The sequence below is a fragment of the Oreochromis aureus genome, linkage group 20 (genome assembly GCF_013358895.1).
Source record: "Oreochromis aureus strain Israel breed Guangdong linkage group 20, ZZ_aureus, whole genome shotgun sequence".
In the NCBI taxonomy this organism is placed as follows: domain Eukaryota; kingdom Metazoa; phylum Chordata; class Actinopteri; order Cichliformes; family Cichlidae; genus Oreochromis; species Oreochromis aureus.
Window position 1 is genome coordinate 31,649,957 of NC_052961.1, and position 13,438 is coordinate 31,663,394.

At 38.7% G+C, this 13,438-nt stretch overlaps 1 protein-coding gene and 1 long non-coding RNA gene across 2 annotated transcripts in view; one reads left to right on the top strand and one right to left on the bottom strand.

The window, feature by feature from the left end:
* Nucleotides 1-950: 950 nt before the first annotated feature.
* LOC120435376 lies at nucleotides 951-3,346 on the top strand. Its single transcript, XR_005609684.1, has 3 exons — nucleotides 951-1,199; nucleotides 2,974-3,058; nucleotides 3,210-3,346. It is a non-coding gene; the product is annotated as an uncharacterized LOC120435376 (long non-coding RNA).
* The window catches only part of klhdc8b (kelch domain containing 8B), a 64,746-nt gene continuing 54,360 nt past the window's right edge, over nucleotides 3,053-13,438 (bottom strand). The window contains exon 5 of the mRNA XM_031754799.2: nucleotides 3,053-3,382. Coding sequence (XP_031610659.2) covers nucleotides 3,186-3,382 — 197 coding nt within the window. The 3' untranslated portion in view covers nucleotides 3,053-3,185. The remainder of the gene's footprint in view (nucleotides 3,383-13,438) is intronic.

Genomic DNA, 13,438 nt, shown 5'->3' on the forward strand with positions numbered 1-13,438 from the left:
ATGAATAAAAAACGTATTCTGGAGGCCAGAGACGGCTCTTTCTTCCTGTATTCCTGTGTGTCTCCAAGTTTTTCTGCAGCTTAAGTCAATATTTCAGTTATTTCAAATGGTCTGGATGTAAGTGATCAATATCATCTTTAAATGTTAAACCATTTCATTATAGTCGTTGGGTTATATGAACCATTTTTGTGCATTAGTGTCTCTACTAATGTTAGTAAGTACTAATGTTAGTAAGTACTAATGTTTCTAGTGTCTTCCCTACCGTTCCTGCTATATGGCTATAATAGAAAAGTTTATAATTTAGACCCGAGCTCAAAAGCCTCAGTACCAAACCTGCTAAGCCTTAAAAGAGTGCTGTGTTACAGTAAATGAATACAGTAAAAGCTGCTGACTGGATCTGTGTTTGCATATTCAGAAATGCCACCATTATGGGAGAACATGGTTCAGCAGAATACACAAAGACCAGCAGAGACTACATGCTGCACAGTGACACACTTCCTTTGCTTTCTTGCCCAAACTCTCTCTTGTCCGCAGGTCAGCGCATCTGTCACAAAACATTGTGTACTGCAGCTTTCTCCATTAACTCTTTTACCTAAAGCCTCACCTTTGCCCAAACAATCTAAAATCTGTCTTTTTCACTGTGACTTGATGAGGTTACTGCATTGTGGAAAGGTGGCTTGGAAACGTCTGTAGCAGCTACAGATGTTGAAATCACGGCACTTACAGTGGATTCCAGTGAGTCCAAGAATAATTGGAACCTACCAGTCCTAGAAGATACTGGTCAGCCATTAATGTGCTTTTCTTTTATAACGTAGAAGGCAAATAAGAGACGGGTGTTACCATTTTGAAATTATCTATTTGTGAACTGTGTGTTAAGCCTAATGTTAGCCATTTTGGTAAAAGCTAAAATAATGGAGGGTGTTTTTGTTTTTCTTGTGTGTTTTGTTTTTTGAAGTTGGAAAGTATCAGCTAACGAACCTCTGCTAACTTGGTTAGCTTGGTTAGCCTGCTGCATTAGTAAATAATTTGTAATTCAAAGTGACATTAAATACAGTGATAAGTTTGGTTTTTGAAAAACAATTTTAAAACCAAATACTTGAAAAAATAGAGTTACCTTTAGTACATCCTAATGCTGAACAAGAAGATATCAATCAGAGAGCCTCTCCCTTAATCCTGAAGCCTTAATCTAACTCAAACTGGTGAGTTTAAAATCGGCCAACAGTAAAGCTGTCATTAAGCTATGTGGACTAAAATATCTTTTATTTTTGTACAAGGCTGTAATTATGTTTATTTCTGCTTTCTGGCATTTTAACATAGGACTCTATAGGGACTGACACACCTTTGGCCATCAGAGGAGCTGCAGCTTCAGGCACTTTTAGGCTTCTTTTTCATTTGCTTTTTTTGCGCAAAAAATCTAGCTTGCTAGCTTGCTATCGGACCTATGCCAGAACGCACTAAAGGAAAGCCTCCACTGGAAGGCAGACCAAGATCAACTTATAAGCACACATATCATCGTTAATGGCTTTAATCTGTTAGCTAACTTGCAAGCCAGTTTGCAAGTTAGCTAACAGATTGTAGGCTAGCTAACATTAGCCACTGGTAAAAACATATTTACACATTATATTTGTACAGCTTTCTAACTATTTTTGCCCAACACTGATAACTAAATACACTAATTGTATTTCATGTAATCGACATAATGTGAGAAGTAGCACATTTTATGTTTTTTAAGCAAAAAAAACCCCAAATATTGTTTGGATCCTACTGAAAATGCAGACTAAGAGCAGAAAAAAGACGGTGCTGCAGAAACTTTCTGTGAACTTTTTCAGTTTTGCTTCCTCTGCAAGCGATAAACTTTTTAGTCTCCTTTCCTTTTAGCCATACAGACATGAATATTTTATATTCACAAGACAGATTTTTTTTTTTTGCCAGAAACACCTTTAAATAGACAACTTTGACATCTATGCTCATGTGGCGAAGAAAGAACTATGATAATGTTAGCTCTGTCAGGCCCAAACATCATATTTCAAATCACTTTTCTTTCCATAGAAAACCATTAAACTGTCCAACAATACTCATGTCAACCCTAATTCTTAAATAGTGTATGGTTTTAACTAAATACATAAATGTCCTCACATGTTTATACCTAGAATGTGACAAAACTGCTAGAATCACAATTGTAAAATCCTCTTCCAAGTGTATCTGACTGATATGAAGTTAAAATAAGAATCTGCTAGTTATCTGCTGGATGCTTCTGTGCAGCACATTTGAAAAGCCCTACATTTACTCTGCCAGCAACTACATCTGCGTAGTACAATGTAAAGTAGCTCTGGAAGTGGTTGATGTGATGCACAGGTGGACAGATGTGAAACATATTGAGGTGATAATAAGCTCAATCACAGCCAGTTTTTCAACTGAAATGAAGGAAACACAGTGGCTGACTCAACATCCATCAGTAGTTGACTGATTGTAGAAAGTAGATGGGCTCGCAGCTGCATGAGTTGCTAGTGGTGTGAGACACTAGGTCGCAGTTGCTTTACACACATATACACAGAACAAAACAAACCAAACCAAAAAAGTGAGAAGCCAAAACAGTCATTCGTATTCTCAGAACCTCAACTGTCTAAAACTCAATATAGTGTTGTTTCTAAGGTCATAGAAAAGTGTCTGAGCTTGCTGTTGCAGCAGTAGGGGAGAGCAACAAAGAGATTCAGATATGGCCCTATGTTCCTTTATTATCCAGAAAAGTACCCTGCTTTTATTCAGAAAAATGCTCAACAGTTCAAAGGCGTGTTATTTCTTCAGACATGGTGTCTGTTTTTTGTTTAGTTTTTTGCTCATTTTTTTCTTCCTTTGATTTCCCCAGAGTAAAAAAAAAGAATTGTCAGTTTTCTGTCCTTGCCAGTCACAGCAGTCCACTTGTATGTCCTTAATCTTGTATTCATCCAGAGATGTCACAACCTGTCTCCGCAGCTCCTGTCAGAAAATGTTTGTCGAATGTGAAAAAGAGTTTCCCACAGCCCAGTGCACAAGACGAATCCATCAGCCGGACATAAAGGTAGAACAGTACAAGCAGGATTTGTGGATCCATTTCATGTGTTTGTGTCTCTGTTCACGCACATGAAGAAAAATATCAGTGCCAGTTTGCACATATTCTTGCTCGTGTGTTCGTGTGTGTCTTTGTGTCACACTGTTTCCTGCATGCACAGGGCCTCCACAGCATTACTGGGTCCCTGTGAAACTCCGCCAATTACAAACAGCATGTTGGTCACCTGCAGAAGAGCAGAGGAGCAGCGCGCGGTGGGCATGGGTGCCACGTACTCCCAGCGCCGCTTCACCGGGTTATAGCTCTCCACCGAGCCCAGCGGCGAGGGTTCGTTGCCTGCAAAATGAAAAAGGGACATATTAGAATGATGACAGTGATGCTTCATGTGGGGAAGTAGGACCATTCAGAGGATGTATATTAACATCCACTGCCTGAACAGTCCAGACAATATTTCTTCAAATAAAAGACATAGAACATACAACATAAGGAGGTATTTAAACCTGGACACTTAATGTCAAAAGCTGACATGTTCATTTCCATGCAAATGCAGGTTTTGGGAGCTCCAGGGTTTGACTCTGAGAGGGGTGCAACAAAACTATATATAAAAAAAAAACAAAGCCAGAGGGTTTATTTAAGAATGAAACTGTTATTTCAGCTAAGACATGCTACGTCTCAGCCAGGATGCTGATTCCTCTTTCTGAGGCGCACTGTGATCTACTGCTTTTTCTCTTTCCCCCACTCTCCTCCTCTTTCACCTCAGGTACAATGGTGGCTGTCATTATACATCAGGCAGCACTGTTTTTTCCGTTTCTATGGTGACCGGCATCACAGCAAGTTCGGAAATAATATGGTCTGGTGAGTTTATGTTGTGTATGTGCGTGTGTGTGTATGTATCTAAAAAGAACTATCATCTTCATTTTGTTAAAAGAACAAAGTGATAATGCCGAGTCGGTCTTTTCAAAGCCTGTAGCCTCGCTCAGGCCGTGGTTCCTTTATCATCTGTAGAAGACACACTCATCACAGCTCACACACACACACACACACACACACACACACACACACACACACACACACACACACAGCACAGAAACATATTCCTTGTTGCTTTGGAGCTCAAAGGCTTCCTGTCATTTGTTTGATTCTCAACCCACAGACGTCATGTCAGCGCTCCTCCTCCTCCCTTTGACCTTCACTCCTCATCACGACAGCCATTCTTCTTCCCTGTTATCTCCTTTAACACCTTTTCCATTTTACATTACTAGTTCCTTATTTAATTCTTCCCGGCCTCATTTTTCTTATTCTCATGCCTCATTTCTAATTCTTATCAAATGCTTAGAAACAGTCTTTCTTCAAGTTTACGGTTCTTAACCCTGCTTGCGAGTCCTCCTCCACCTGCTCTGTTCATTCAACTCTATTCTTTCTCCCATCGAGTCCATTAAACCTCCTGTTCTCAGCTCTCCTGTTCTCATTTTGGCTTTTCTTTTTTCCACTGCGAAGGCTCTCGTCTCAGATTCTCTTCCTTTCTTCTGTACCTGTCACCCCTCCAACCGTCAGCCTCAGTGTATTGTTCGCCTCTCCTGTTTTCTTGTTCTTTGCCACTTCTGAAAATTGCTCTTCTTTTTTTCCTGCTCTCCCTTCCCTTTTGTTTAGCTTTATGTAAACACAACACTTAAGCTGCTGCGTGTAGAGTAATGCAGTTTGAATTAAAATGATTCATCCCATTGTAGTGACATAAAAAATGACCTTCAGAGTACATTTTTTAATATAATTTTTACAGTCATGACGTTTCACTATTATTTACCATATGCCTTTGAAGTATTCTCATTTTATTACCTTTGGGGTTAGTTCCACTCAGGTGGAGCTATGCAATCAAAGATCTATGGAGTCTTCACTGATGGCGAAAACTCTGAGTATAACTGAAGAATAACTAATGGTTACTGAAAACTAGAAGAGGAGACACCCCAAGGACAAGACAGCTGGGTTTTTCTTTATTTTTCATAACAATATAAATCAAATTAACGAACACAGAGAGCAACAAGAGAAGTCGTGATTGTGGTTCAGTACTGAAAAATACATCCACCCTATGCTTATTATTCTAAGACTTGAAAAAGATCCCATGTTGAAGGGAGAGACTCAACCATGAGAGAGCCCGACCGATTGAATCTCATTACAACAGAAGTGAACTGTGGTTTTGCACTGAGCTCTGACAAACTACATTATAAATCATGTCCGGTTATAATGATCCCATTACTCCTCAAAAAGATCTGCAGTACAAAAAACAGTGAAGGGTTGAATAAAATTGCTTTGTGGATTCAAATTTTTGTGTACATACGGGTCACGTCCGTTGAACATGACACCTGAAACAAACATAAACAGAGAACATTTGCAGGGACATGATGAAATTAACACTGTCTTCTTGTACGTGTTCTTGCAAAGTTTGATTGAGATTGACCCACCAGTTAAGGAGAAAAAAGGATACATACAGACATAAATACGCTATGATTGTTATAGTAAGATATGTAATGTAGCCACCATGACACCACATTAGCAAAGTAATGCCGTGAAGCATTGCTGAAAGTTTGCACCATCCCCATTTTTGAATTTTAAAAGCAAATGTGCCACCATGATTAAATTGGTATTCTAACCCACTGGGGCCTGGACTCTGCAGGGCTTCTGTAACAACCTTGAGGTGTTTCCAGCTCATTCAAGTTCGTTTGGAGCTTTTTTACCCCACTCAGCTGACCATAATGAATTGCACCTTGACATTTATTTGACGTGCAGAACATCAGCTACAGAGACCAAGTTTTGAGTCAACAAGATTAAAACATGCTCCATGTTATCATGATCATGGGTGATCATCTGCATGCGGTTAATCACAGCTTGGGTGTACTTTGCAGTGAATAGATCATGCTATGTGAGTGTAATTGCTAATTTAAGTGTGGTTCAACAAAAACCTCTGAAAAAACAAGCCTAATGTTGCTGGGGTTAATGCTTCAGTCTCTTGTCTAATTTCTGGCTCAAGTAAAAAAAAACAATAACTTTTTTTAATGGCTGCAAAACTGAAGGCTTTAAATAATGGGTGAAGCATTGGCAAATATACCCGAGTTTGCAAACAGTCTATAGTTAGCTGCCTTTACTTGTTTAGAAATGCCATAATATGCTCTGACCCTTTATAATCAACCATCACAACATGTACGTCTTCTCTTTCAACTGACCAATTGAAAAGCACACCTGTGTGCACATTTCTTTGCATAGCTGGTACTCTTTTAGAATCACTTTCACTGCTCAAGCATGGAGCTACACCAGCTGCAGCACCGTTTCCATCTGTTTTTCAGGGTTAGCCTTCCTAAGGTCTTTACTGTTCACCTGTTTCTGACCGCCTGTTGTTTCTGCTTTCACTCGGGACTTCAGGTCAAACAGAAGCCACAGCAAACCTGCTGAGGAGCTTGTATTACTATCTGATCTGTGCTGTAAACAGTGCCATTACATGCACTCTTTTCAGCACTTACCATATTTTAGCAGCTAATGCATAGCTTACATCCTTGACCTTCTTGCCTCCTGTTCTTTATCACTACAATTTACATTGTCAGTGGGCAAAATGCAGCTATCATAATTTACCAGAGTACAGGAAGAATGCCACATGCCCTCCTGCCAGCTCTCTGGTTAACAGTAAAATGGTGGACAGTTTTACTGCTTGCAGACCTCCACAACGTGACTTGGCAGGGTTCAGAACAGGTCAGAATTTACTCTCACAGCTAGCTGCTGGGGGATACAATTATAATATAACATACAATTAGAAGCTGACATCTAATGCAGGAAGAGTAAGGACTTCATCAGCTCATTTTTCTGCTGTCAAAACAGAAGAGAAGCTCTGATTAGTGTTGATTTGTTACTGACATAGCTTGGTACTAATTAAACATGCCAATTTGTAAGAAAAACATCTTTCAGAAGAAGTACTCTGTTTAACAAATGTCCAGCATAAAACACCACTGAACAAATCTATTCATTAGAAGGGGTGTGTTTCTTTTTGCCATCTGCCATCTGTATGGTATAAAAAGGTTAATTTGAAGTTTTGCCCATAGAAAAACTGCCATGTGAGCCTTTTTCTAAACTACCTCCCACAGCAGTTCAGGAAGAGCCCAGTAACCTGGCTCCAGATCTTCTGACTTCTGAATAACTGCAAACCTCTGACACCAGAAATGCTTTGGTGCAAAAAATCTCTGGAGGCTAATCTGACACCAAACACAGCCTTAAAGTCTGAGCTGACACAGTTCTTATTTTTAGGTATATATTCAAACATGGATAGTTAAAAGCTACTTTTAGCCTGAGGACATGAAGAAATTACGGATAACCCCCTTTTTAAAAATTCTAAATCAGCATATAATTATCTGTTCTGTGCTTCATTAACCTGTCATGATGGGGTTCAAGGAAACTTGCGTCTGTGTTCTAAACTAGCACAGGCGTGACAAACAGTACAGTGTCACTTTGCATTAACACAGAGTGGCAGATTTATTCCGACGGTACTCAGCTTGTTGAAATACGGATATTTACCTGCTGACTGACAGTTTAAACCACATTAAGTTTATATATTTCTGTCTCTGTCACTGTGTTATTTGTGATTTTAGTTTGAGTTTCCTTTAATATGATTTACTTTAAGAGGCTTAAAATTACAGATGAGGTCAAAGTTGTGTCAGCAGTTTTCTGCATCTGTGACTCTCACAGATGCAGAACATCTCATCTGAATACATAAAGATCAGGAAGTATGTGTATGCAAAGTCTGTGTGTGAGAGCCCATTCCTAATGGCTGTTTTTGAGGTTCATGTGCATGCAAACACAAATAATCTGATTATGAAATGATATCCATGAGCCCATAATTGCATCTCAAGTCAGTCCCCTTGTGACAAGTCGTATCTAATTATAATTTAGGTGCAGATATCAAGTTGTCAGGCGTTGTCATGAATTAAACAAAAGTACAAGGCAGTGCAAAAATACAAAATGCTGGGTGCGTGGGTGGAGGTGGTGAAGACAGCAACATTAGTGTTACTATAATGGACACAAATACAGAGAAATGCACATAAAGAGAGAACATCGTGTTCTGTTTCAGACTGAAAAGTACAGAAGAACAAAGACAAACAAACGTTATTAAAAGCCGTCCTAACTGGTTGTAACATAATTTGGCCTCCTCCAGCACGCCTTTTAAAATAAACCCTTTAATAAGACGGGTACTGTAAAACTAAGAAAAAACAATCAGTGAATAAATACATCCAACCTCATCACTGATCATCATTAAACTGTGCACAAATTCTAATCACTCACTGTTTATCGCCTACCTGTTTATTATTGATAGTTGTAGTATCATAAAAATCTAGTTAAGTTCTTCCAGCTTTGTGACTTCATTTTTGTAATGACAATTTGAGCTTCATTCATATAAGAAGTATTAATAAGATCCATGTCTGTATTCCTTCTGAGAAAAACCTGAGAAAAACTCACCCACAAAATCTAAACAAGTAGTCTTAAAATTACTTTAACATCCTTTCTCAGGGAGGACTATAGGTAGGTGGAAAGTACTGGAAACTAGTATTGGCCATTTTAGAGGTGGTGTGACGTTGAATGAAAACCTGTCCTGTGTCCATTATCATGGTTCACTTTGATCTTGACTACAGATATTAAATATCTGTAGCTTAGGTAGCAAGACCTCATACATGAAGACACAGATATGCTGATGTATTCCAGATGCCAATAGCGATAACTGACAATTTAATATGAGTCACAGAGAGGAGAGCAGTGCTGAGCAGATTATTTGCTTAGCCTTTAGTGTAATTTTAGTTTTTTGTACCTATATAAATACTGTAAATTGCACACTAAAATTAAACTTTGAAAGCTACTTTTAGCTTCTCCCTCGTCACAAGGTTTTTATGCCCTCAGGCAGGGTACTGTAAAAGGATGCCACAATAGCAACAAGCAGTTCATGAAATTTCAATTCCACAGTTAAGTGGTACTATTGCAAAGTGGAAGTGTTTAAGAAACATAGTAATCATAAAGTGACAGGCCATGCGAAGTTATGGAGCAGGGCCGACACGAAAATTGAGCAGCAGGAGCTTCATGACATGGATTTTTATGGTTGAGCTGCTCTTGTAATGTGTAGGTGGCCCACTATGTTTGTCCTTAATGTTTAGTTTCTAAACATTTTTCCTATCAATTGAATTTACACATTAGTTAAAAAATCCAAGACATCAAGCTAAATATAGCTGTTGCAGCATGGTCCTGTATAGAAGATGGAGACAGATGTAAAATCGCCCAATGGTTTCTGACATTACATTTTGAAGACTCATAATATACATTTGGCTGCCACCATATTCAGTTTTTGGATGCAAAATTGACAATTGATTAGGGCACAGTGACAGGCTAACACTAGAATTTCACTTACCAGAATTAAACTGCGGTCTGTAGCACACAACATGACATTTTATTTGTCAGATAATTGTATAAAAAATCCTCTAAGAGGCACCAACAATACAAACATGGTGGAGAAGCCCAGCTCAGTGATTTTAATCAAAGGTAGTAAGCATAATTAGTTTTCTACTCTGTGTTGAATATGTTGAAATTCCAGCAGGCATGGAAGCAAATGAGGAGTAACCATAAAAGCAGAATAAGACATTTTCTGTATCGCTTACTAAAGTGATGCTAAAAAAGTTTGCTCTTTACTATACTGCGACATTACTGATATGCAGCTCAACGCAATGTCTTTGCAATTATATAGTGCTTTTCAAGTCGTATTGAGCAGCATTTTAGATTACAGATCACATTTTAACAAAACATTCATACAGTGTTTAAATCCTACACACTTCAAACAATTTATCTAACATGCATTTCTTAGGACTGTGGGTGAAAAGCCTGAGGCAAAACTTACACAGGCACAGAGACAACACCCAAAAAGAAACTCCAAACAGAAAGGCAAATCACAGTGGTGCAACTGTATGCTTTCTACATGGCTTATTTGTATGGATATTGGTGTATATGGTCATTAAAATCGTTTGTGAAAATGTGGTGCTTACACTGGATTTTAAAACAAAGCTCCTAACGAAGCCTTCTCTATACCAGCTTATGTGTTCAGCATGAGTGAATCTAGTGAGGGTAAAAAAAAGAGCCACTTTCTTAACTTTGAATAATTTGACTTTAGGCTCAACATACCTCACTAACGCACTGGTCTTACTTTCTGGTAACCCCTCTGGGTAGTAAATCATTTCCTGTAGACCAGATAATTAATTATGCTAACTGGGAATAAGCAAGTTTTCCACTGAGATCATGTATCATAGCAGGAACATTAAAGATCTTCACTTCTACAAAATTGCCGAGCGGACTGTTTATTTGAAGTTTAGAACTTTATGAACTAATAAGGTTCAGATCACAGTTAGCAGGAGTCTAAGCAGAGACACAGAGACCTTTCTGGCCACGCTTACATTCGAACATGGCATTCATTGTGAAGAATCCATGATTCACACAGAAGTCCAATAACAGAACACTTTCTGAGTTCAGCTGATTAGCAGATCATTCCTCCCAATAATGACCTTCAGGGCACACTGTCATTACCCATGTGAGCATAGAAGTAACCCAGTAGAACCACCACCTATTGTCTGCACAGAGAATCTTTGAAATCTCTGCTTTCTTAACCCTTCATCAGTTTAACTGCATTCAAGAATGCCTTCGTGGATGTGTTTGCCTTTTTTATTTCCCTAGTCAACAGGCAGAGGGAGGGAAATGTGCCATGAACCAGAAATGACTCACAAGCCCAAAATATCATCATGGATTAGATGGCGAGCCAAGCTCACAGCTGACATTACCACAGAAGAAAATACAACACGTCTACCTCTTTCCCCTCGCTCACATACATTTCATTCTTTCATCCAACTCAATCCTCTTTTCCCTTTCTTACTCCATTGGCTGTTGAATTTCCTAACTGTCTCTCTCAGCAGGACAAGATTGGCGTTTTCCTCTGTTTCCCACATAGTCTGACACACACACACAAACACACACACACACACACACACAGCTGTCAGGCCACATCATTGACTGTCACTCTGGATTTGGGGCAAAAACGAAACTGCTAATGTGTTTTAGGCCTAGAGAGTGTGTTACAGTGTCCAGGTTAAAAAACATCTAAGTCTTTACATTACTGCTACTGTAACTTAGAGTGACAAATCTATACGAGACAGCAGTAATGCAGAGGAGGAAGCTGAGAAGGATTGTGTTATTCTCCCCAAGCTTTTCATTTCTCCTCACACTGCAGATGTGTGCTTCTCTGGTCAGATGTTTTCTCTCAGACATTAATGATGAGGATAAACATGATGGAAATTTAACCTAATAGGTTTAAGCTGGAGCTAAGCTGTGTTGATTTTATAGTAATGAAAAAAATAAGTTTTCTCTTCCTGCAACTCCCTGCTCTGTGTTGCTGCCTTGCATTCACACGAGGGGCTGTCTTACAAGAACAAACAGCTTTTGAATGCATCAACAGATTTTATTCTATAACTCTGGGCTTTACATCGGTTTGCGTGTGTTGATACAGCTTTGTGGATATATAACCGAGGCTGTTCTTGCGGATGCACACAAGTGCAAAAGAAAAGAGGGTCAATATCTGTTTAACAAGCGTGTCACTGTGAAAAATGCTGACCTGTGATTAATTTGTAGCATTGCTCAATTTCACTTCACACTATATTTACTTTAACAAATGCAGCTCAGTCAGGGAGAAAATGGAAAGTTAATGGAAAATTAATTTGCTTGTGTGCGAGCCTGTGTGTGGCCTTGGTGAGAAATGAGAGTTGCGGTGTTTGTGGTCTCCTCTGACAAGTTCAGTGTAAATGTTGAGGCCTTTTATCATCAGATGATCTCTTTAATAAACAAATAACAACAATTAGTCAAGCCAAGGTCTTGCTCTACATGGTGAAATTTATGGGTTCCAGATACTGAGATAATTATGTGCTTGTACCTGGACCACAGATGGTTTGACTCTATTTGTTCACTTAGAAAGAAAGTTAGCTGCAAAACAATGCAGTTTTTTTTCTTAATGATCAAATTTATGTTTCAAACAATTCTATGTTGATGCCAGAGGTTTCTTAACAAAACCATCTACAGCATAGGTCACAATTGGTTTGAATGGGAAAACTATGTAAATCATATGCTAGGGCTTTCACATTCACAAGAATCCAGCTGAACATCCACAGGAGGTTTGTGTTAGATAATCCACAGCTTGTCTAACACAGGGTTCCCCACAGCTGCAAGCCACGTTGCAGCCAACATTCACCCCAACTTCTTCTTTACAGTTTATCCAGCTTAATCAGTGTCATATCTGGTGTTATTAATGTGACCTCTGTTCTATGCTGCTATCTGTGCTTTTGCTGCTCTCTGAGCCTCCAGCTTTGCATATATGTACAAAGATGGGTGTGAAGCTCCCAAAGCAACTATACTGTGAAATGTCATAGAACAGCTGGATGGATGACAATCTTCTTTTGACTATAGTTGTCCGCTTTGTTGTGAGAATGTTGTTTCTTTTCTCCAGTAGAGTTTTACAAACACTAAAGATTCTCAAGTGACACACTAAGGCCTGATTTACACTTCTGTGGGGAATCTAGAGCCTGACCTAATCTAAGCAAGTGACCGACAAGCATTTATGCTCATCATGGTGCATGGTCCAGGTGTTTTATATGAGGAGCCACCTGGGCTTTTTTTTCCCTCCTGGCTCCCCACTCTTTGCTGTTGTCAGTTATTATCAGGGGGAAATATATTCGTCCCTCTATTTTTTCCAGTTCTCTCACATGCATTATTATTCCTTATATTGATATTGATAATTGTTATTCAAGAAATGCAGGGAAAAAGTAGGTGTAAATGTACAGGAGGAATCGACAGTGGTGAACAAGCCAGTCATAACACATGCCATGTAGACGCAGTTGTTTCATAGGTTAGGGAGTTCAGAGGGGTTTGGAGTCATGATGTTTATGTTCTTCACCTTTTACATGTTGTTTACTTTAATACCACCCCACCATGAGGTTTACTATATTAGCATGTGATGGATCTGTTAACAGAAAGTGAAAGTTTTTGATTTATACATTGGTTTAGCAAAGTAAATACATTCATATATAATAATTTATACATTACAATAAATGTATAAAGAAAGAAAGAAAGAACTGTAGTGGAGATTTCTGTTTACTGATATTCAGTGTCAAACATTTAACTTAAAAACCTTAAACAACAAGAATTTATTATGCAAAGTGGGAAATTTCTCTGAATAAGACCAACTGTCATGGCCCTGGGACTTTAACCCAGGTTTTTGATCTATTTTAGACTTGTTGTTCATTTTTGTGGAATATTAAAATTCTGCTCTTCATTTAATACTTTTGT